This window comes from Elgaria multicarinata, chromosome 13, assembly GCF_023053635.1.
Source record: "Elgaria multicarinata webbii isolate HBS135686 ecotype San Diego chromosome 13, rElgMul1.1.pri, whole genome shotgun sequence".
NCBI lineage: Eukaryota > Metazoa > Chordata > Lepidosauria > Squamata > Anguidae > Elgaria > Elgaria multicarinata.
Genome location: NC_086183.1, coordinates 17,121,862 through 17,147,502, shown reverse-complemented (window position 1 = coordinate 17,147,502; position 25,641 = coordinate 17,121,862). Strand labels below are relative to the sequence as shown.

General features: G+C 40.7%; 1 protein-coding gene across 25 annotated transcripts in view; it reads right to left on the bottom strand.

Moving 5' to 3' along the window:
- EPB41 (erythrocyte membrane protein band 4.1) overlaps nt 1-25,641 on the bottom strand; it is a 101,061-nt gene that overhangs the window by 56,495 nt on the left and 18,925 nt on the right. For 24 of the 25 annotated variants that reach the window (XM_063139821.1, XM_063139834.1, XM_063139816.1 and 21 more), the window contains exons 2-6: nt 10,654-11,113; nt 8,682-8,945; nt 5,206-5,310; nt 1,141-1,183; nt 319-394 (exon numbers count right to left, since the gene is read on the bottom strand). In XM_063139821.1, coding sequence (XP_062995891.1) covers nt 319-394; nt 1,141-1,183; nt 5,206-5,310; nt 8,682-8,945; nt 10,654-11,106 — 941 coding nt within the window. In that variant the 5' untranslated portion in view covers nt 11,107-11,113. Of the gene's footprint in view, nt 1-318; nt 395-1,140; nt 1,184-5,205; nt 5,311-8,681; nt 8,946-10,653; nt 11,114-13,602; nt 13,644-25,641 lie in introns of those variants that run through there. The other variant, XM_063139817.1, reaches the window with a different exon arrangement.

Sequence of the window (25,641 nt, the reverse complement as noted above, 5' to 3'; positions counted from 1 at the left end):
AGGGATTTTTACCCTTTGGATAACATTAGATACAACCCACTCCAAAACATCATAATTCAAACTGATTTTGAAACAACCCGAATTTCAAAAGTAATGTGTCACAGATGGGCTGCTGTGAAACACATTTGAGAAATACAGGTCTAAGGGTGCCTTGGGCTTGCAAAACATAGTTATCTGGATGCCAGCTATTATGTTTACATTATTTTTTTAACAATCTTATAATATCTTTATTTGTCACATTTATATTCTGCCTCCCATTATCCTTTCCTAAATAAGAGATTTACTTAGTTGTAAAGTCTTCCTAAGGATATTGCAAACCTTGTTATATCCTCTGTCAATTGTGCTGGATCTGGAGGATAAAATTTGACACTGAAAGTGAAGTTCCATGGGCCTCCTGTAATTAAAAAAACAATTTATTTATTTATTTATTTATTTATTTATAGTATTCTTATGCCATTCTCAAAGCAGTTTACATAATAAAATTTCATACAATAATAAAACAGCAAAACTTAAATCAATAAATGCCAGCAAAACTAAGAAATATACAGCCTAGACAATGCTAAAATCAAACACACCACCTGAGCCAAACACCAGGAGCAGTCAAATAAAATACAGAATAGAGCTGTCTTCAAAGCTGTACTAAAAACCTGTAATTCTGGGGCATTATGGAGTTGCAACCCATTCAAAGCAGCGCACTGTAGATGAAATCATGGCTCTAGTGGATCTCGATCCAGAATTGTGAACCTGACCCGTTTATCCTCCAAATTTCTTTTTTTTAACTTCCTATAGTATGACTTGCATCTATGCTGTTCTATTATAAATTTAAATAACTCCTGCTTTTTTCTTTTCTTTTTTTTAAGTATGACCTATAAAATTCATACCCCTGAACTAAAGAACCAGTTTCACTGGAACAAAAATCCCCACAGTATATGACAAAGAGCAAAACAGAAAAATCATGTCCAGTTTAAATTGGTGCTGATTGTTTCCATAATCCTTATATGAACTCCAGGGATTCTGAATGACTTTATTATTATTATTATTTATTTATATAGCACCATCGATGTACATGGTGCTGCACAGACCTTTATGCCAAGGCTATGAATATCTACAATTAAAAAAAAACAGACTCAAGACACTTACCGTGAACTTGTTTTTTTATCTCTTTGGCAGCATCCAACCAGGTCTGTAAGAAAATAGTACCAATTAGTCATTACACAGCTTGACAAGTGTTATAAAGAACATCACATGAAAATGCATTGTCACCACATTAAATAACCCAATTGGCATCCAAAAAGTGTTGCTATTTTAGCTTGCAGTAGAGCTAGCTACTGCACTTTTGCAAATGAATTCATATCGCATGGTATAAATGACTGCAATCCTACATACATTTATCTGGAAGTAAGTTTCACTGAGCTCAATGGGGCTTACCACTGAGTAGACATGTACAGGGTTGCACTGTAAATGATTAATTAAAATCAGACCTTTGGGAAGGTTGTGGTGATCAATAGATTAGACACTGAACTATGGATTAAGCAACAATCTTTACTTAGGCAAAGTTAAATTTCTTTTATAGTCAAACAACACCCAATGTTAAAGGTGTCTTTTCATTAAAACACTCATGTTTTTTTTAAAATGCATTGTTGCAGCTGATTGGGGGTTAGGAGGGGTTAATAATGATCACGATTGCACCAAACAAGGTGTTTGAAGAGTGGTTTTCATCAGGACCACACCAGGTAAGGAAAGGTTTCTCATGCCTTTTCATCACAAATCCAAAATTATTAGCTGCTCAGCAACTGCAAAGATGCAATTACAGCACAATCATGTGCATAGTTACTGAGAAGTAAGGCTCATTGAGTTTGATGGTCCTCACTCTCAGGTAAGTGTGCCTATAATTCCAGCCTCAGTGTCACATACATTTTGGGCTTTACTCTTGCCTAAAGAAAGTCTGTCAGAGATGAATCACACACACTATTATTTTATTTATTTTATTTATTTTAAAAGTTTATAAAACACTTAGAGAGAGATCAAACAGGTGAATAAAAAAGCACTAAGTGAGACATTTAATAAAATGCAGTGTGGAGTGTTCTTGTTCAGAGTTCTTGTGCGTGTATGGTGCAGTTGAAGCTACATAAGGATCCACTCAGCCTGTATAATATCAAGGTAGTATATACAAGAGCTAGAATGAGGTTACCTGCTTTGTTTTCACATGACTTAAGCAGGATTTGGAAACCAGGTCTAGTGAGGTGAAAGAATAGCCTCCTTATCCCATTGAGCCTCTTAAGCTCATCTTTCTTAGCCTACACAACATTTTGCTCTACGTATTATTGGTATACCTATGGTTAGGTTTAATATGAAGTACTTTAAAAGTATGCCTGCTACGTAACATTCTAATTGAGTGATCTAGTGCTACAAAATCCACACAGCTGGATACAAAGGCCATCCATATTAACTGTTGCGGGTCTTTAATTTTGCAAGCAAGGCAATTTTTTTAGAGACATAGAACTGCTGATACTGCAGCTCTTGGCTTGTTTCACTGTGGAATGCCACCACCCCAAACACAGCTTACTGGCTTTGAATGCAATCATGTGTTCATAAAACTCATCCTGTTTTACTAATCTGAAAGACAATGAGGAGTCTGGATAATTAATTATACATTTATCTGACAGTATATTACAAATCAGCGGGAAGCAATTCTTACAGGCAACCAAGAAGTTCCTTCAGTATTCAACAGATAGGCTATTAATTTTCACTCTCTGTTTGGACCAGGTAGAAACATACTCCTTTCCATGAGAATAAATTATTTCTCACTTCTATAAGCAGAAAATGTTATGTTGCAGTTTTCCTGTTCTCTGTTCTCTCTCTCTCTCTCTCAAACATACACACACAATAAACACATTAGGGAGGTGCATGGAGCTGCTGCTGTATTTGTTCTTAAACACAAAAAGGACTGTTCAGGATAAACAAATGTCTCAGCACCATATGAAAGCTCCCACACCTATTTGCATAGCGATGCAATGTATAAATGAATATGAATTAATAAACATAATGGTGGCAGCAGAAGGCTACAAGCTATTAAAGAGTTTCTTTGATTCTAAGACTAATACATTGAGAGGTTCCATTTAAAATAAAATAAAGAGGATCCATTTCAAAATGTAAGTGGAAATGTTATTGTAAGTGTCACTCGCTATATTAGTAAATGCAGGTTGCTTACTTGTAACTGTAGTTCTTCGAGTGGGCATCTGTGCATTCACACATGAGCTCTGCCCAGGCACAAAGCTCATATGTGTGATACACAGAGGCCACGAATAAGGAAGTGGAGTGACCACATGCAGATATGCCAGCAACCTAAATAGGGTCAGGGAGGGCCGGGCAGAAGAACTCTTGTAGAACAAAAGGGACCAATAGCTATAGACATTTCCATAATGAGGCACAGAGCCCATGTGTGTGATGCACAGAAACCACAATGGACAAGTAACAGTCCCAGCCACAGTTTGCATGTGCATACTTCCTTCATGCCAGTTTTGTTGATGGAGTAGGAAGGGATAATGTGGACCCTATGAAGTAGGTCCTGTGATATCCTTTTGTAACAAATAGAAGTTCAGCCCACCAAAAAGAATAGGAGGGGGAGCAGGTCATGAAGGATATGCATCCTCTGTTACTCTTCCTCAAAGCCCAATCTCCTCCTACATCCAAGGGAGCCAATGTGTGTGTTGGGTAGAAGGAACTGGATTCTAACAGGGCACAATTCTTCAGAGCCCAATTCCATCTCCTTTCCCAAAGAACCTTTTAGTACCAAAGGGACAGTTCTCCTTTTCCATCAAAAAGGATCACTGAAAGTGGAAAAAATCTACTTGTCTCATCTGATTCCAGAATTTGACTAAATTTTAGTTGGGCAATTGCTCAGGAACAAGTGACCAACAAAAGTAACTACTGAAATAAATACCTTTAGAGACGTAAAAAAGGGCATGGAGAGAATCAATATAAGAGCTGTTAACCTTATTATGTTTCATCAGAGTGCAGGAATCAAATGGTTGGATTTCTGCACTTCACCACAACATCTAATTCACAGGTAAAGGAAATGGCTCTTATAATTGCCTTATTTGTGCACGCTCCTTGGATCTTGGGTGGCATCTGATTCAGGGCAGTTAACAAAATTGTCATCAATTCCCTTGTTTAGGATAATTTTGATACAAAAGCTATCTATAACGTTAAACTAAATGTTGCCTCAAGATTACCATGTGAGAAAACATTTTGATTAGTCGTGTCATAGCTATCTTCAACTGCAGGTGTTCACCTCAAGAAGGCTATCAATAGTCTAGAGTGCCTCCCTTAGAAGCAAGAATATTCAAAAAGAAGAGCCATTATCTTGTTAACAATAATCTTTCCTACTCCACTTGCACTTAGTAATTAAATACACCTTGGGACAGCCAACTGTAAAGACAGCCCTCATTGACTGAATTAAAATCTCCAAATGACACTAATTTCTGGAACACATGCATAATTGGTTAAGAGCTTCCATAGAACTACTCCACAAAACTGTATTTATTTATTTTTTTTAAAGAAAGGTTTGGTCCTGTAGAGGGGGATGCTGTCCATGGTACTGACCTATCATCATTCCTTTATGAGTACAGTACTATGCAGTTTCTGTAGTTTAGTGCCCTTTTATGTAAGAGCATAAAGCAAACTTCTAACAGTGGCAAGTCAAATTATCGAACCGGGGTGTTGAAACTCTTTCAGCCAGAGAGCTGTATTACATTTTGTACACATACAAAGAAGCTCTCAAGGGCCGCATTCCAACGGCGGGTGGAGCCAAAGGTAAAACTGGCAGAGTCAAAAATACAAGTATATTTTAGCTGACAGTGCTTTCCGCCAGTAAGTCTTAGGAGAAGGATTCCAACCTTTTAAAATGTGGGGGAGGGGGTGGGGTGACATGCAAAACCTAGGAAGCCACCAAATAATAAGTCACGGAAGAGGGGCATGGCCTTCTGGAAAACTCCAAAGGCTTGGACTGGGACCCAAGGCAGAATGGATTTGCCCTGTGGGTCTAAGGTTCAGCACCACTGCTATAGAAGTTTGTATTGGCTTTTTTTAAATTTTAAATTAGATGAATTTCAAATTCTTTTTTTAGTTAAAACTTTACCACACAATCCAAAGCAGATTTACACTTTAACTTTCTTTTTTTTCCCTTTTTTGCACTTTTCTTACCTTGGAGGTTGGGGTATCCCATATGGCCAGTCCAAAATAATCTTCTTCCAAAAGGTTGAGGTGATCACATACTTTCTTAAGAAGATCCTGTCCTTTGGCATGTTTCTGCACACAAACACAAATATGTGATGCCCTTATGGTCATCTTTACCGTCTATATTCAGTGTTACATGGCCACAGGCTTACAGAAAATGTCTACCTTCTATTCCTATCTTGTACACTGACTCTAATGTCACAATCATTTTACTTTTTAGAAGTCCCATGTATATAAAGAGGAATTAATAAGCTAGATTCTATCATTAGGATACTTCCCTTGGAGGCTTAAAAGGGACATACTGCTCAGGACAGAATTTAGAAATTCTAAATATTGTCCTGAGCAATATTGTCCTGATGGGTTAGGGTAACGGCTAGGAGAAAGGGTTAAGCACCACTGGTTTTCTCAGGCATGTGTACGTACACACACACACACACACACACACACACACACACCCTTCTTGCCCTATAAAATAAAAATAAAAATACTGGGTTGAGAACCTAGGGTTTCCTTTTAAAAAAAAATAGCTCTGTCTGGAGAGTCAGCTCTTAACTCTTCTCTTGGGATGCAAGAAGCCCCAGAAACCAGAAATTTGTTCCCTATGATGGAAAATAAGAAGTAGCTTGGTGGTGAGGAATTAGGTCAACGAACGCAATAACATGCGGGTGAATTATGGTCTGTTTAACCCATTTGCATTTCTCTTTGCACATGTTACGCTGACTGAAAGCCAAACCAGTAGCTTCCTCTGGAGCCTCAAACACTGCAATCACCATAAGAACATTCACTGAGCCATGGATGGGCGAGAGGTTTACTTCTTTTTTTGCCATGGTTTGTCTTTCTATGCTCCAGCAATCCTTATCCAAACAGATCCAAACCAAAAGTGTATAAAGAGACACCATATACCATCAGATCATTGTCTACTCTGGCTAACAGCTGTTCTCCGGGATATCAACCTGGGAACTTTTAATCAAAGATGCTAGGATTGGAACACGGGGCCTTATGCAAGTTTATGGTTATCACCTAACAATGGTCCCTCTCCATATGAAGCAGTATTTACAATAGTTTCCACCTCAGTGAGCAAAGCTAACATGAGTTCTATGCTCTGCACATGGATGAGATTCTAAAACTATAAAATACACACATACCGCCACTGCTGTACTAGAGGAAGAAGCTAATCTTATGTGATAGTAATAGTGTAAGTAGTGTTGTCCATAGATCCACTGACCTAATTACAGTAGGATCAGTTGAGGTAACTGTTTGCTCAAGTAGCTATGGAAACCCTATGTACACCCAGATTTAACCAGGTTGTTTAGGGTATTAACAAGCTGAAAAAGGTCTTTATTATATTATAAATTTATTGTTTAACCTAAAACCATCCTGTGAAAAATGAAAGACTGAAGCATCTGGACACTCGGTCTCTTTCATTTCTCTCGCTGAAAATTTATAATTTTTTATTTCTTTACTGTGATTATTATTACTACTTTGCCCTCCTTATTCACCAAGATCCTAATTTACTTTAATGTACCTAGACTGTGAGCACTCCAGATACAGAAATGTGGCTTTTGTTTTGTTTTTATTAAATTGATATTATCCAGTCTGGAATCATCTTGAAATTAGCTGGGCTAGCAATCTTAATAGAATACTGCTAATATTATGTTTTTCCAAATTCTAGACATTTCTGCAACATTTTTGTGACTACTACAAGTGGTATAACATTCTTTCACTGTTACTATTAAAGTGTGAAATGAATATTTTAAAGTATAGAAATGTAATAGCAATTGGAAGATATTTTTCAAATAAGAATTTTACATTGGAAGAAAAACTTGTTTTCTTCTGGACCAGTAGTCACATCACAATAAGCCATGCTGAAAATAAGTTATAGTCAGTGGGTTGTTCACTTGCTAAACCGCATTACTCCCAACAGATGATCAGGTGTTCTGCAGCCTGCCATGGTTTGTTTTCCCCTTAGTCCTCCCACCTGCTCCCAACATGTATCCCAGGAACCTTTGGGACTTCAATACGTCAGCAGCACAACATATGCAAATTTCAAGGAAGAGCAGTGAGGGGAATCAGTAAATATAGGCGCATTACAAAGAAAAGCAGAGAGTGAGAGGTGGAGTGGTAAAGATACACAAATTTCAAGGTAAATAAATGCAAAATTTCAAGGCAGAGCAGTGAAGAGGACCAGTAAAAATACACACATTTTATAGCAGTGTACTTTTGAATGTAAGCAGTTATGCAAGACTGAAAAAATAATTTTAAAAAAGTGTTCAAGACACTCTCCAGGTTCCTTTCTTCTCAATTTTAGGAGCATGGTTTGGAGGGCACTGACAAGGAATGAGGAAGGATGGCAGAGGTACTAGCGAAATCACAATGAGAAGTAGCAGGAGTTTTGGCTGGTCCTGCCAGGCAGTTCTGTAGTCGTTCCTGACAACCCACAATATAGATGGTCTGCCAGGTTTGGACATCACAACAAGCCACCTTGAAAACAATCTACCCTGAACAAGCCGATGGACATGTTGACATGACATTCTAGCCCATGGTGGATGGCCAGCCATTCACGGTGTATTGTTTTATGAACAAGCCACAGCATGTGTTCAGGGCACCCACCAGACAATCACGCAAACAACCCACAGTGCGTGGCTTGTTGGGCACCTCATCCCCCTCTCTCCCCTCAATCCTTCACCCAGCATCCCAGAGGACTTGAAGGCAGACTCCCTTCTCAATGCAGATTGCTATCTTGATCACAGCCTGGCCCACCGCCTAAAAAAACATTCAGCCCCATTTTTGCGCAAAAACAGGACTGGGAATTTTTTTCCTAACTTCTCCATGCCTGATGAATGTGCACAAAAGTTTTATTTTTAAATTACTTTCGTTTGCTGTAAATGTGTACGTGGAAACCAAAGGACACTGGCTTGCCCCTTCTTTACCCTTGTATGTTGTACTTGGCAAACATACAGGGCTGCAGGAGGGGCAAGCCTGAATCAAGTCTCCTTCCCTGTACAGATCTGTCAAGTCGCTTGGATTTTGACATCTGTCAAAATCTAAGCAGTGAGAGTGATCGTTAGGATTAAATGGGGAAGTGTGTCTGCTTTCATGAGAAGGAGCGGGGAGGGTGTGTGTGGGTGTACCAATTGAGGGGGTATGGGGGCTAGTGACACATAAGAGCATGGGAAACCCACAGGTGAATGAGTAATTTTAAACTTCCTCAGCGTGGCTTGTTTGCGGAGAACAATCTGTTCCAGATTCAGATGTCATGACAACCCATGATGACAACCCATCGTGGCTTATTGTGTCATGCAAATCAGGTCAATTTTACAAAACACATGTTCATTGCCATATGGATTGTGTCTGCAGTGGGGAGCAGAGGTGAGAAAGCCAGCATGCTACACTGGAATAAAATCAGACATTTAATATGTCTTCTCTAATACAAATAAACTTACATCCAGAGAACACTCAAAAATTGTGTCATCCAGCAAAGTAATTTTGCAGTGCATGCTGTTCCTGGATCTTCTTATTGTTTTCTGAGCACCTTTTAATTCTTTGTCTGCTTTCGCCTTGGTGCTCTCTTTTTTTTCGTCAGTATTGGAGCACTCCACCTGCTCTCCTTCTTCCTTAACTTCAAGATCTCTGTTCTCTGGATCTTGATCTTGATCCTGATCCTGATCCTGATCCTGATCGTCTTCTCTCCTATCTTCCTGAGCAGGCTGAAAATCATAGAACAAAATTTAGCATTTCCCTAATTAACAAGATACTGCCTGATAATATTTAACAATTGCAGTACTATATTATTCATATGATTGTCTTTCCCCATGTTTGATAATGTACTCATGGTAGCAAAGTAATGGATAGGAATTTGTATAGCTTGGGAATCTTTTTCCCTATACAATTTCAAGCTTCCTGTGATATATTCACTCCCAGATCTTTCTCCCATTTATGCTGGTATGTTACTTCCTCTATATCACATCTTTTTGAGTAGCAAATAGATTTTAGCAATCAATCCCTTATTAATTGTTGAAAAGAAAAACATTTCCTCTATTTGACTTATGGGATCATATGTCTACATCAAATTGCTAATTGCATGTCATCTGAAAGAATTTAAAAATTCCTAGTCTTATCAGGGTACAATATCAGTACTATTTGGCTGAATGGCATAATATTCCCATTGTCTGTGAAGTCTCTCATTGAATTTATGCCTTCCTTATTCCAGATAGACATATCTCTGAAAATATTCCTGCTGTAATATCTGTTTATTCTAATAACAAGATGTAAGTGGTGAAAATCCAATCAGCGTTTTCTAGGATAAAAGCCAAGAAGAACTTTACAGTCCCTTGAGTTATGCAATTGCATATTTGCATACTATTGCTGTGTATAAATAATATTTAATTACAATAGCTTAGAACTGAATTTCATCGAATGCTAACTATTTTAGAATTTTGAAATTAGCCTAAAAACTGCTTCAAATGTCATGAAAAACCAGGAGCCAGCATGCATGCTGTCTCCCAGCTGGCTGCCCACTGAGCTAAACATGATGTCTGAACTCAGAATTGTGAGCTATTACAGAAGAAATAGCCCAGAGTTAGAACTCAAGGTTTGTTCTTGGTTTGTTCTCCAGGCTGTTTCTTCCCTCAACAACCCACAATTCCGGGTTTAGTCATTTCAATAAACACCCAGGGATGGTGTCTGCACAATCAGGCAGTGAGAACTAGCATGCTCGCTTGCTTTTGCTTCATTCACATGCAAATTGAGTGTAAACGTCCTTCTTTGTTGTTCTAAATTAAGCAGCGGTGTTGAACCTCTATCAGCCAAAAGGCCCAATTCAATTTCAGAGATGCTCTTGGGGGCTGCCTTCCAGTGGTGGGCATGACCAAAATACTAAAAATAACAGTATATTTTACCTTAAAGTTCTTACTGCTAATACTTAAGCATTAGGAGAGGCATTTCAACCTATTAGAAAGGCGGGGACAGGAAGAAGAAAAAAAGGAAATCACCAAACAGTCAATGGTTGGGGGGCAGGGATGGGTCCAGTAGAAGGGGCATGGTTTTCTGGGGAACCCTAGAGGTCTGGATTGGGACCCTAAGAGGGCTGGATTTGGCCCATTGGCCTGAGTTTTTGCACCCCAGCTTTGAATGCATTACTTGTGAAACCATCGAGTTTAATTTATGCTGGAATCTAGAACCTACCAGAATGCATATCTTCACCTTTAGATTCTAAACTAAAGGTAAGACACATTTCACAATTTGGAACTGGTTAAACAAAATTCTTCACCAATAAAGTACTATCACTACAGTTCTAGTTATGCTTACCTGGGAATAAGATCCATTAAAGTTATATGCATAACTTTAGGATAAGAATCTTCTTGGATGTCTATTAACCAGTTAGGCAGACATAAAACTAGCTTGTGACATATTTACCTGTGTTTCTGCACTGCTTAGAGAGTGAAGATCTAAAGATGGGTCAGTCCTGAGCTCAGGTTCAGGAGCTGCTATTGGGGCTTTCAGCAGAATCTCTTCATTGAGATCAACTCCTATATCCGTGTCTTTCTGGTCTCCTTCACCAAGTTCCTTTGTTTCTGCCTCGTTGCCGTCTTCCTCAGAGACCTGAGATTTGGGCCTCTTGAGAAAGGATGAAAACAGGCGTGACAAGCCCCGACTTTCAGAACTGCGCTCTTTGTTCTTGCTCTGGTCCTCTCGTGTGGGTGTATCACCATTGGATGCTTTCGGCTTCTTCTTTGATTGATTATCCCCCTCAGGAGCTTTCTCCAAGGAAGCTTCCTGTGTTCCTGTTTCAGTAGCTACTTCCTCCTCTTTTGGTGGCTGCTGCTTAGGAGTCTCAGCCTCTGCCACTAAACTCTTTTCGGTTGTCATGATGTTTCTGTTGAGAGAAACATGTAAGAAACGTAAATAGATGAAATGCTAAGCAAGCACAAAATTACTGCACAAAACTCCAAAGATTATCAGGCTTTATGAAATGTCCATGTGCAGTTCATTAATTAAAAAAGGAAACTGCAGAATAAAATCCATGACATTTTCTTTCGAATGCAAGATTCTAAACACCAATATTTGAATGGGGTCAATAAACATTGACTCCTATGACTGCACATTCTCCTGCTTATAAGCAATACCAGTGGTTTTGAACTCTGTTCTCTGGAATCCTGTGGTTCCTTTGACGTTTATTAGGAGTACTTTAATGACAAATCAGTAATGGTGGACAAGTTCCTCTGAAAGGTCTTTCATCCATCACTAGCACTCTTCTTCTATAAGGTGCAGTCCTAGGGGAGGTGTGTTCTTGAGTGCACTCTCAGCTCATGCAGGTCAAGGGTGAGGCATAATTCGTTTGGTCAGTACCCTGTGAACTGGATGCTCACAGCCTCAACACTGTGCAGTGCACATGGGTTCCTCAGCAGACCAGCCCACACAGAAAGGATTCCCTGAAAACAGAGAGCCTGAGAACATCTCAGCTATATGTAGCAGGACAACCTTCTCCAACTTTTATTTCGTTTACTATTCTACCTTTCCTTCACTGAGTTCAGAATGACATCTATAGGATTTTCTCATTTAACTCTTAGAATAAGTGTGTAAAATAGGTTAGGCTGGCCCACGTTTACCCACTGAATTCTGTTGATTGGCAAACATTTGAACCCAAGCTTCCAAATAAAACACTATTCAACACAGTAGCTCTGATCTTCTCTACAGAAAAGTTTCACACAATAGTGTTTCTAGAGGTTATATGAAAAACACACTTCCTTGACAAAACCATATATGCCTTTAAAAACTGTTTATCCATTCACACTTAAATGCTAAAACCTAATGAACTGTGCAACTCTGTTCGTGTAAGGCTATTGCACACACGCACACACACACACACACAGAAGGAAACTTTTATGTTTCTGCAAAGGGGATAGCTAGTTCATGGAATCAGTGACGCAAAGTTTAGCATGGCTGCTGAGGAAGATAAGAGTCACATGTGAATTATAATACTTATCATTTATATAATGCACTTCAAGTTCCCAGGGCTTCACACACACACACACATTCACTTGGTAATCCTCACAACAGTCCTGCAATATAGGCTAGTACTATTATCTCCATATTGCGGACGGAGGGCTGAGAAAAGAGTTGCTTACCCTAAGGCTACCTAGTGAGTTCATGCATGATTTGAATCAGGGACTTTTGGCTAGCCACAGCTACGTCAGTTTCCTATTTGGGGTTCAATATAATGTTTAGAGCAGATGGAACAAATAATTCAGCTGCTTCTCATGCATAGTTAAATAAGTTGCTGCTACCCACACAGGACAAAACAGCATAAAGCAAACACATATTTCAGTCCGTTACAGTTTAAACCCTAAACTCATTTCTTTCAATGGCTGCTTAAGAAACACATTTAGGATAGGGCCTCTCTAAGCAGTTAAAATATTGTACATACAGCTTTCTTCAAAATTAAAACAAAGAAATGTCACTTTATTACCCATTTCCTCAAATTGGAAAAGCACCATTTGCAATATTCCACCAAAATGTAAGTTGGGAGTTGATTCGCCACACCAGTGGAAAAAGTACATGTATACCTGATTATGCTAGTAGCTAATTTTCTTTTTCAAATGTTTCTTTTTCAAATTTAAAATCTCCCATATATACACCTCTATAAAAAGTGATTTGCAAATAATGCATGACTGTAATAAAAATATGAGATTAATGCTGTTTGTTATTCATAATTATACCAGATAGTATAATGGAAGCTGATAAAATGTTCTTGAATAGTATACTGCTTAAAGCAACCATACCTCCAATATCATCATCACACTAGGTTTCCCCCCATTCAACTTGTGTTTACTTATCATAGCAAAGAATCAGCATAAAACAGTTGTGCAATCAGAGAGAAATTTAGCTATATTTCTGGCTGGCTGGGGAGAAATCTACGTTGTTACTGGATTTTATCCAATTCACTTGGGAAAATACAAACAAAAACAGCATGCTTTACAAACCAATCCAATCTACCATCCAAGACTTTGAAGTGGAGGATGAGAGATTGGTTTATGTGCAGCTACAGCCATAATTGTTATTTCAACAAAGTAAGCAAGACACTCCCTAGGGAGGAGGGGGAAAAGGGCATTTCCCTTTGTAAAATATGGACCCAGGACAAAAACTTTGTTTGCAAGGCTATCTATTTATACTAGCCTGGTCTGTTGACAGGATATGTAGCTTTGAAACAAACCCCACCTATGGACTGGGTTAGATGAATGTCTCCATGTCTTCCTGAGAATCACATCACAATTCTGCTTTTTAAAGGGCAGCCCTAGTGGCTTCAGACAAATAAGCTTAGCAGGAGGGAAAATGGGGGTGGGGGATGCAGAGGTGGGCACGTACAGACGTTTTTTTCCTGTGCTTCTCTTTTCCCCACCATCATATTTTTTCTCTGAATTTTCAATCCTCCTAAATTTGATCACCAGAAGCCATTTTCCTGCATTTATAAATGAAAACAAGTTAAAATGAGGTATTTGCTTTGCAGGCTGTAAAGCAGAGAGTGAAAAGTTTACATGTTTAACAGTCCAGTTACATTAAAAATTAATTCTAAATATGAATTGGGTTAGATTCAAATGTGCCTTTCTGCTCACAGAAAGATCATCTGAGCATGAGACGGCTTTACAACATACACTAGTGCCTTGTCTGAGAAAACTAAACCTAATTCAAAGGATGTTCCACTTATGCAACTTCCTGCACAAGCAGAAACCAGCACTTGCAGAACAGCACTAGTGGTTGTACACTCCTTCTGCTTATGAATCAATCTATCCAACCCTATGATCTGCCTCCAAAGCATTATGTCTATCAGTAATAATTGACTATAAACATCAATCAAAAAGAAAAACAAAACAAAACTATGCAAGTTCAGTCTAGTTCTGAAATTCAGCAGCTAATGAAGTTGAGTGGGGCAAGAAAATATATGATTGGTTAAGATTCAGGGCTGGCGCTTCCATAGAGGCCAGTTACACGGCCGCCTAGAGTGCCAAGGTAAGGGGGCGCCGAACGGCGGGCCCGTTAGTCGCCCTCCCACTCCTAGAGCCACTCTGGCCGAGTGAGGGCAGCTTCTGAAGCCTTCCGCCGCCCCGCCCCCCCTGCGTCCCTGGCTTGGCTTCAGCTGGGCACCCGCCCAGCAACCGAAGCCAACCCGGGACGCTGCGGTGGGGTGGGCAAACAGACGGCTCCACATTCCAACTTCCGGCGCGTGCCGGAAGTCAGAATGTGGAGCCGTCTGACTGCCCTCCCCCAGCTTCCTGGCTTGCCTTCGGCTGGGCAGTCCCAACCAAAGCCAAGCCGGGACGCTGGGGGGGGGACACGGCTCCACATTCTGACTTCTGGCGCGTGCCAGAAGTCAGAACATGGAGCCGTCTGACTGCCCACCCCACCGCAGCATCCCGCCAAGCCAGGAGGCCTTTGGGCCCCGCCTGTCTCCGCCTACCTGGGGTGGTGGGGTGAAAGCTGCTCACCTTGCCTAGGGCGCAAAAAAGCCTGGCACCGGCCCTGTTAAGATTATAGAAGAAAGTACTACTACACACATTGGAAATGTAAACTACTTGAGATGGGAATGCTTTTAGGGTCACAGCCTGAGTCTCTATACCTGAAGTTCCAAGTCAGAAAAAGGTTTTCCCCCAGAACAGTGGCAGGATGAAGAAAACAGTCATCATGAAATTCATCTCACTTATGGTCTAAAACTTAGTACTACATATACACATAAACTACACTATACTGGTCTAGTTCCTTTTTAACTAATTGTCTAATGATCTCCTTCAATTAACTTCCATTTATTGGCTGGCTCAAGTCTCAAGGTCTAATTAAATTAGCAATACTTTCTCAATATTTTCTTAGCATAAGACATTTTGTATAAACAAATAAGGAAGTTAATGTGTACGGAGCAATTAGTACAAGGAGACCTCTAAAACAATTTCTGTTCAGTAATTCTGCATTTTCTCACACTCTTACATTGATATACTGTTTATCAGCTGTTTGCCACTGCACTCCTCCAGCAAGTACTTGGGATGAAGCACTATTGAACTTACTCTATTTGGCAGGCTTAAGATACATCCAATATAAAACGTTTATGATTCTCTCCAGCTAGAGGAGCGTAATTGTTTTTGTGAGAATTTTATTTATATATTAGAAGTATTTTTATGCCACTCCTCAGCCAAAAAGGCTCCCAGAGAGGCTTACATATAATCAATTAAACAAGCCAGTCCCTACTGGCAGGCTTGCAATCTAAAAAAGACAAGATACATAAGGAAAAAGGAATGGATAGGGAAGAGGGGAGAAATTAATTGTTTTAACAGGGCTGGTAGAATAGCCATGCTCTCCCTCTCATTTCCCTTAGTGCAAACCTGCTAGAATGGCTCCTAACGTGACAGTTAAGAGAGGAAAAGCCTTCATGAGTTTGTCAAAACTCTGATAAGTTTCAATTTGCCATGTACTTCTTTTGAATCTGGATAAGAAAATATCTAATTTTGAAATACTAAAATAGTAACAATCTGTTTTCTTTCCCCACCCCACCCCTCTCTAATTTGGAAATATCAGTATACTGAAGTATCTCCCCATTTATTTTAAAAGACCAATTATATCTAAGCCTTTTCCAAAACGATACATTGCCAAGCTGATTTATTTTAATTATATGAGGTTTGAGCTACTGGTGAAATCCCTGAAGTTAGCTTGAAACAGAAGCTACTCCAATCTATATAAATAAAAATGAAAAAGACTGTTCGTTACTGTCGTTATATCTCCGAAAGTTCTTCACCGATTGCTTTGAAATTTTGACACAGCGTTGCGTTCGAATACGCGAGCGTTGTTATGTAACTATGTTCTCTATGGGGTCAAAGGTTTGTCTTAAAATCGAAGAAATAGGCCTCCTCAAAACCAGTCCTGCTGATCATTGTGACATCACCAACCAGTAGGCCAATCCACTGCCTCTGCCTCCTCTCCTATTTGCATGTACTCTCGCAATTGGCTGAGTGAATATAGATGTCACACCTGTGACAGTTACACGTTCTGAAGAAAGGTAACTGCCAGGAGTTTCCAGTAACCTCCTCACCGTAAAAACATGCTTTTATATCTCCGAAAGTTCTTCACCAATTGCTTTGAAATTTTGACACAGCGTTGCGTTCGAATACGCAAGCGTTGTTATGTAACTATGTTCTCTATGGAGTCAAAGGTTTGTCTTAAAATCGAAGAAATAGGCCTCCTCAAAACCAGTCCTGCTGATCATTGTGACATCACCAACCAGTAGGCCAATCCACTGCCTCTGCCTCCTCTCCTATTTGCATGTTCTCTCCTATTTGCTCTTATAGGTCATTGTGACATCGCCAACCAGTAGGCCAATCCACTGCCTCTGCCTCCTCTCCTATTTGCATGTTCTCTCACAAAACTTTGCAATGGCACGCAGCTTGCAGTAAAAAAATTACTGAGCAACGTCATAGAAGGAACAATCTTGACAGGACCTTTCAAAGGTGAAGATGTCCTCATTCCTTGCATTCCTATGATTCCAACAGATATGCCATTTCAATTTAAGAGATTGCAATTCCCAATTCGATTGGCATTTGCAATCACCATCAACAAAGCTCAGGGCCAATCTTTAGAATTGTGCGGTTTAGATCTAGACACAGGTTGCTTCTCACATGGACAATTATATGTTGTGTGTTCTACAGTCAGCAAACCAGACAATCTCTATATCTACACAGACAATGGAACAACCAAAAATATTGTATACCCACAAGCATTGTGAAATTAAACATATTAGAAACATCCACTTTGTCTTTTCTTTCTTTTCAATTTAACCAGACTGAGCCACAGCAACGCGTGGCAGGGTACAGCTAGTTCATTAATAAAAAGATTAATAACAGATTCCTATGGATCTGTGATGAGCAATTTTTACATTCGTATCATAACAGAGAATTTAAAAGCATATCCAACTCATTAATTCTCGCATCTGACAGGAAAATATGTAGATAATTTGTCAATAAATCAGTTGACATAAAACATCAGTTTTAATTGAAGGGAACAATCTTAGGCCATGGCTAGACCTATGGGTCTAGCGCGACGGAGGAGAGAGGATCTCATAATATGGTTATCGCGAGATCTCCCCCTCTGTCTATACGTGGCACGCGACGTCCTAGAAGGAAGATGACATCGCGCCCGCTATTTTGGTTTTTTTCTTAAAGGAGAAGGAGCGCTCGATCGCAGAATGTAAGTTTTTTTAAAAAAAAAAACCCACTCCCCCCACCCCACCCCTGATGGGCACAGAGCTCTTGAGGAGCTCTATGCCCCATGCTCGGCTCTGGGCTCCTCACGGTTACTCACAAGGAGATGGGACAACCCGCAACGCCTGCCCACACGTTCCGCGGTCTCAGGATCATCCCGAGACCACAGAAAAAGCGGGCTAAAAGGCTATGCTGATATCCCGAGGAAAGGGAGGGAACATCCCTCCCTGCTCCTGGGATACCCTGTGCGTCATGTAAAGGCACAGGGATGATCCAGGGCGATCCCCAGGATATCGGCAGGTCTAGCCGTGGCCTTACTAGTCCAATTGCATTCTGGTGAAATTTCACATAAACATGCTAAACAAAATAAATTATTTGAAACAAAAGACTGCTATATGGTGCACTATTTTAAAAAAAGGAAACATTGGTTCAACTTGGTACATAAAAAGAGAACTTATGCCGACTTTTGCAGGCCAATAGCTTTTAAGGAGCACCCTGTTTTTGACAAAATATGAGCTTTTAGTTGCAAAGTACTGTTGAAGAGTCGAACATTAAAAGATGTCAGATTATTTGCTCAGAAATAAGCATGTCCTAAGCTACTTAGTATATATCAGGGGCATGGGTCACCGTGTCAGTTTTATTTAGAATGAGCAAGAAAGTAGTTCAAATGCTTGACCTGTTATATGTTAAGTCCCAGTTACAGGTACAAGAACAAGATACATGGTTTATATATAAAAGTCCATATATAAACAACAATTCAATGACACTTTCTATGGAATTTCCAGGAAAGTTTCAAATTGGAAACTAACAAAAGAAGCACAGCAGTCCTGAAGCTTTCCTCAGTACTTCTTCCATCAAACATTAACCTTCCCTTCTTCGATTTACGTGGGTCAGCACAGTGGTTAAAATGGCCAAAGATGTGTACTATTCTGACAGTTGGGGCCACCCCTGAGTACTCCTGGAAAAGCCCTCCCTGAAAGACTGGAACAACTATTGGCCAGTTCCTAATATGCCCTTCCTGGGCAAGATGCTCAAATAGGTGATTACGGTGCCCAGATTCACGCTATTGAGCTCTTGGATGAGACAGATGATCTAGGTGCAATTCAGTCACATTTCTGGTATTGAATCAAAAACTGCTTTGGTCACCCTAGAATCACAGAATAGCAGAGTCCCTAATTTATTACATGTGCCAGGACCCTGTTGATTCTCCCAGATCTCTCAATGGCTTTGTTATCTTCATTATCTTTTTGACATAAGGCAAACCTTTTTCTTAATTTTCAAAAACCTGTTTCCAGGCAGATTTCTCTTTAAGGCTGACTTGCACTGAATAATATAAGCTTCAAAGGAGGGGTAACGATGAAACGTGCAACAGCAAAAGTAAAACACTCACATTGTTACTTTTAATCTGATCACTCCTGCCAGCTTTTTTTTTTTTAAAAAAAAAATAGCCTCCAGGTAAATGGTGACTTAAATCAGAAGCTCTTACCAGTTTAACAATGCTTTATAACACACATACTTCAGTCAATATAGTATTTGTCTAACTATGTGATTTCTGATAGCAAGAACTAGTTTATAATCATTATTTATATTTGGAAAATTTCTAGTCCACTTTTCAACTAAAATTGATTTCCAAAGCAGACAGCAAGAATAAAAGCAATAATCGACAACAGCAGCAACAACAATACACTAAAAAAACCAAACAGGATGGATGGCAACCATAAAAGAAATGGCACCAATTTAGGAAAAAATTGGAAGATAAACCAATATGAAATCAAGGACTACTTTTTGTTGAATTTGTAGTAGGTAAGTTTGTATATTCAGCGCTTTCAGTCATTCAGTCTTTAGCTCTCACATTATTAATATAATGTGTCAACTTGTTCTAATCTACTCAAATACTATCTGTGTACTGAAATCTCACTGTTCAAGTTGAATTTCTTTAATCTAGCCCTCTATCTTTCTCCAGCACAGCCACTCAGTCATCATGCCATACAAATGTGCTTGTTTTCTCTTTGTTCTTATCATTAATTCTGGATTCCCCTCTCCCTTCTGTTCGGGACGTCTTTTGAAATCCAGACACAACTGATGAAGATTTCCCCAATGCATCCCTAGTCCCCACCAGCTGCCCTATTAAGCTTCTGTTTCATTTTGTATTAAAAACACTCAACTGGGAAATGCTTAATATCCCTGCCTCCATTTAGGGAAACCTCTAACGCAGATGTTGCCAGGCAGACAACAGGGGGCATATATGCTTTGAAAACCTGGGCAGGTTTTTAAGCAAGGTTTTGACTGTCCAGTTTCTCTGTTGTGCTAACTGCATGCTTCCTTTAGAAGTCCAAACACAGGACTACTTATGGGCTGCAGTTTTCCATTTCAAAGACTACCAGCGTAACCTTATGCATGTTTACTTAGACACAGGCTCCACTTTTTTCAATAAAGCTTACTCCCAGATACATGTGCATTGAATTGCAATCTAAGTAGTTCCCAAGATGTTAATTTAAATAGGAATCATTCTATTAACAACATTACATTAAAAAGAGACATAAGAAAACCGTCACCATTTAGCTAGTAGTAAAATCAAAGCAGGAAAAGGATTGGGGGGAGGGATTAGACAATTGAAAAATGTTGTGGCCCAGTTCAGATACCAATTTGCATATTCTGAAATAACTAAACTACTGAAAAATCCATAAGAACTTTTCTACCTAAAACCTAGGCCACAGCTAGACCTACGGTTTATCCTGGGATCATCCAGGGTTCGCCCCTGCCTGAGCACTGGATCCCCTGTGTGTCACCTAGATGAACAGGTTTGACCCTTGGACGATCCAGGGATAAACCGTAGGTCTAGCTATGGCCCTACTGTTTAAAGTTAATGTCGTAGGTTGCAATTCATATCTCAATGAAATAAGTGGCAAACCATTTTAGATTTTATCTGATCTTCCTTATCTCTCTTCAGGCAAAATGACCATTATATGGCATTAAAAAAGCAGCCACAAGGTTTGGCAAATTTGATCAGAGGAGTAGTGAAGGGGCAATCTTTTCCAATGAGAGTTACTCTCCTCAACATGTTTTTCCACCTACAGAGGAAAAGACAAAATTCACACAAAAAGCAAATGCTAAAAAATTCTAGATTATCGTGAACAAGCAAGCTTGCTGATACACGTTGCCCAATCACTCCTGCTCGGCTCTTTCAAACAGAGGGAGCAACTAAACAAATCAGGAAGTCACCGTCTAATCTGTGGTTTGTTTAGTGTTACATTGAACCAAGATCTCCGGCTTGTTCCTCCCCTAATAAAACTAGAGTCATAAGCCAAGTCCCATCTTTTCCCCTGCTGTAGAACAGTAGGTGAGATGGTGATTTTTACTGGAAAATCCATTTCACTACTCCTCCAATCATAGTCTACAATGGCAGCTTTTATAGTTATAAGACTTTGTTTTTGTTTCACATTAGCCAAAACAATATAGGTAGCGCTTCACCCAACTCTCAGTACTGGATAGTAGCTGGGAATTCAGTAATCAGTAAATGTGCTGGTGCACACTACCTGATTGGTTCCACTTGACTCCTTCTAGAAGTGAAAGCAGCTACAGTAACAAGGAAATGCACCAGCACAATTACTCATATTGATAAGCTACAGTTCTCAGTTTTGTGTTTTGTGTGAAGAAAACCAATGTGTCCATTGCTTCATAATACTCTAAAATCCATAGTCAAGCAATACTTTTATTAGGACCAACTAAAATGTCACAGAATAGTGAGCAAGCTTTTGAGTTCCCCAGAAGTCTTCATCAGTCTGGGTGGTAAGGTGAAGAATCTTGTGAAAGTCAAAAGCTTGCTACTATTTTGTGACATCATGGTTGTTTGTACTAAAGCTACTGGCCATCTACAGATTTCAGAATTTTTCTTATCGATGTAATAAATAAATAAATATGGCTTCCTTCGCTTTTTGGCAAATAACACGTTTGATTAGTAATACTTTAGCTTACAAACAACCATTAAGCTTCAACTTACACAATTTTAAAATTGTACCCAATTTTACATCCAGATCCAAAAATCATTCTAATTGTTAAAAACATAATACCAGACAAATTACCTATTAATTTCAGTATGTAGCTGACAGCACAAACAACACAATTTCGTCAAAATCCACATTCATGGAGCATAAAGGAATAAAAAGCCTCACAAATCCTCTTTTCTGCAAGCATGGTTGATATCATTGTTAGAGTTAAAACCATAGGGAGGAAGCCCCTTCAAAAGAATTCAAAGTGTGAAAATGCAGCGAGGAACCAAAAAGCTGGCTCTGATCATACTCAGTCCCAGTCATGCAAATGGCTTGTGTTTCTGTCTATGCAATGTAAACAGTCTGAAAACCACCCAATCTGAACTTCCTTAAAATCAGATTGAAACATTCTTGCTTCTTAAACTATTGTAAGAACTAAGTGATCACAAGCACATTCACAGAACATGAAATTAATAGAAATAATTAAAACTGCATCTGATAATAAATTATACTGGATATTACACTGATATTTTGAAAGTGCCATAATATAGCATGGATGACCATCAAAACACGCAATGACATGCAGTGGTAAAAAATGCTGTTGTCCTTGCCCTTTCACATAGTTCTATAGTTTTCATATTAGCAAGGAGCTGTCCAGTAAACTACCTCAGTAAGGATGCAATCCTAAATACACATACTAAAGCAGCCTTCTCCAACTTGGGGAAGGCCTCCAGATGTCTTGGACTAAACTCCCTGAAGGGCTGACTGGGGATGCTAGGAGGTGTACATCTGGAGGGCACCAGGTTGGGGGTGTTGGCACTAAACTGTAAATCCCACTGAATTCAGTAGAAATGCAGGTTGCTTACCTGTAACTGCAGTTCTTCGAGTGGTCATCTGTGCATTCACACTTAATGGGGCTCTGCGCCTGTGCAGATCCTCGGTCGGAATTTTAATAGCTGAGAATTATTTGGGCAGGAACTACTTGGGCGGGAACTACTTTGGGTGGTGGAAGTGGAAGTGGTTGGATTTGAAACAAAGAGCAGTGTTCAGTGTGGGGAATCCTCAGAGACACTCCCCTTGGTGGTACTGGGGGCGGTGGTGTTGGTTGATGGGACCATGATCGAGGGGATACGGGATCATAATACGTGTCACGGTAGCGTGGTCGCTCCGGGTGGTTTCTCCAGTAGTCGAGATGGTATCTACTGGGTGGTTGGTAGTATTCATAGAATCGGTCCCAGTCTCTGTGAGGCGATCTGGAGCAGGTGTGGTGACTCCGGTGCTCCGGATGCGGGTGTGGTTCTCTTCCTCTGTCCCTAGAGAGGGAGTGAGAGGGTGAGCGGCTGCTGGTATCGTGGCTACAGGTCGGTGGCGAAGGTTGGCGGTGTTGAGGAGAGAAGGCGTCAGCTGGCTGATTTGGTGGGATCGGTCGGTCTGGAGATCGGTCTGGAGATCGATCGCCCAGGATGGGAGGTCGTGGCGACAGCGAAAACTCCCTAATTTCTCCCTCTGACGCTGTTGATATTGGTTCGATGACCAATGGCAGCAGAGGGGACCCTCACCAATACTCGAATAGGGGAATCGAGTAGAGGGGGAAGTGGTGGCATTGTCACCGGAGGAGGAAAATTTTTAGTTTTCTCCTTTTTCTTTTTCAGCAGAGCTTCTTTAGTCTTGGGCCTCTTAGCTTTCTTAGTGAGCTTTTTCGCTGCCATTTGGGTTATGGAACCCCCTGAGGTTGGAAGAGTTGCAGGAGAGTTCTGTGAGGAGGAAGCAGATGGCTGATCGACAGACACCATTTTGGGTGAAAGGATGGGGTCCACCGCTTGAAACGCCTTTTGCCAGAGAAGTGCCTTCAATCTATCAGCTCTATTTTTTCGAGCCTGTCTAGAAAAAGACATAGAATGCCTGCAGGACTCAACAACGTGGGTTTCTCCCAGGCACAGGAGGCAAAGGGTGTGCCCGTCTGATGGTGGCAGCTTACTGCCACATTGGACGCATTTAGTAAAAGGGGCCTTCAAGGCCATGCGCCTGAACGACGCTAACAACTAAAATAAGGTCTAATTGATTTGATTTAATTTAATTTTTTTAAGAAGACGATGACAAGAAAACGAAGACAACGAAGAACGAAGAAAGGCGGAGAAGATTTTCTCAGCAGTAGGTAAGTAACTCAAATCCCGACGAGGCAACACCGACGGCAGTCGAAGAGGAACTGAGGGATTGGGCAGGAACACGGATATATACGCATGACGGTGGGGGAGGAGTTCCCGCCCAAATAATTCTCAGCTATTAAAATTCTGATCGAGGCTCTGCGCAGGCGCAGAGCCCCATTAACCGTGATGCACAGAGACCATGAAGAAGAAATGCAGGTTGCTTACCTGTAACTGTAGTTCTTCGAGTGGTCATCTATGCATTCACACATATGGGCTTTGCGCCTGCGCAGAGACCAGACCGGAACCTTCTCTAGCTAAGTGGAACGTTTTTGGCGGGAACCCCTCCCCCACGCTACCGCGCATGTCCATGGGGTTCCCGCCCTTACCTCAGTTTACAGGAGTCCGACGTTGTGCCCCCATAAACATGAGAGTAAATAAAATAAGGTACATTCCACAATAAAACAGTGTCATTTGTAAGTCTCACACCACCAAGTGGGGATGGTGGGTGGGTTGTGTGAATGCATAGATGACCACTCGAAGAACTACAGTTACAGGTAAGCAACCTGCATTTCTTCTTCGTGGTCTCTATGCATCACACATATGGGCGAGTAGCAAGCTGACATACCTTTGGAGGTGGGTTGGTGCATCATCTGAAGATCTCTGAAAGCACTGTCCTCCCAAATGAGCAGTCCTGCCTCGCACGGGTGTCCAAACTGTAGTGCTTGACAAACGTGGATGGAGTGGACCACGTTGCGGCTCTACAGACTTCAGTCAGTGGAACACCTCTGGTGAAAGCCACCGACGTTGAAACAGCTCTGGTAGAATGAGCTGTTACAGGTTTCACTAACTCTAATTTAGCAATAGAGTAGGCCAATTCTATTGTCTCCACTATCCAGCGTGAAAGTCGTTGGCAGGAGACAGGGAGTCCCTTAGAAGGCTCACCATAACAAATAAACAGTTGCTTTGTTTTTCTAAATGTCTCTGTCCTGTCTTTATAAAAAGCAAGAGCCCTTCTTACATCGAGAGTATGCAAGGAAGACTCAAGAGGTGTAGATGGATTGGGAAAGAAAGCAGGCAAAGTAATGTGCTGGGACAGATGAAAAGGTGACACTACCTTAGGTAGGAAGGCTGGGTCCGTGCGTAGCACAACCTTGTCCTTATGAAAAATAGTATACGGGACATCTATCCTAAGAGCTTTAAGCTCACTTGCACGTCTTGCCGATGTAATGGCTACTAAAAAGACAGTCTTTAAAGTAAGCAGCCTAAGGTCTGTCGACACCATGGGCTCGAAGGGCTTGCGTGTCAATGCTTGCAGCACAACTGACAGGCTCCAAGGCGGCACGATAGTCTTCACAGTCGGTATCGTGTTCTTCAGACCTTTCAGAAATTTCTTGGTTGTTGGATGGGTAAAAGGTGTAAAACCATCCACACCCCGGTGAAAAGATGTAATCGCAGCAAGGTGAACCCTGATGGATGCGAGCTTAAGTCCCTGCTGGAAAAGTGTCAATAAATAATTAAGGATGAAGGGTAAGTGGCAAGATTCTGGTGTTTGATCTTGTACTGAAGCAAAGTTCCGAAATCTTTGCCACTTTGCTGCATAAGTTTTCCTAGTGGAAGGCTTTAGTGCTGCCAATATAATGTGATCCACAGTCAAAGTTCTAGTTGCAGAGGAGGAGTGGTTGTTATCCTCCATGCAGTCATCTTGAGGGTCGACAGATCTGCGTGTCGAACCCTGCCCTGGTGTCGAGACAGTAGCTTCGGTGTCGACGGGAGCCTGATGTAATCCCCTCTCGATAACCGAAGAGCGTGTGAGAACCACGTCTGTCGAGGCCACCACGGCGTGATCAGGATGCAATCGGAGTTGTCCATCTGGATCTTGGCTATCACTCTTGTCAAAAGTGGAAAGGGAGGAAACATGTACAGGAGATTCCCTCTCCAAGTCCTGGTGAAAGCGTCTCCTAGAGAGCGCCTTCCTTTTCCTGCCCTGCTGCAAAACTTGGCGCAGACTGCGTTGTCCTCGGTAGCGAAGAC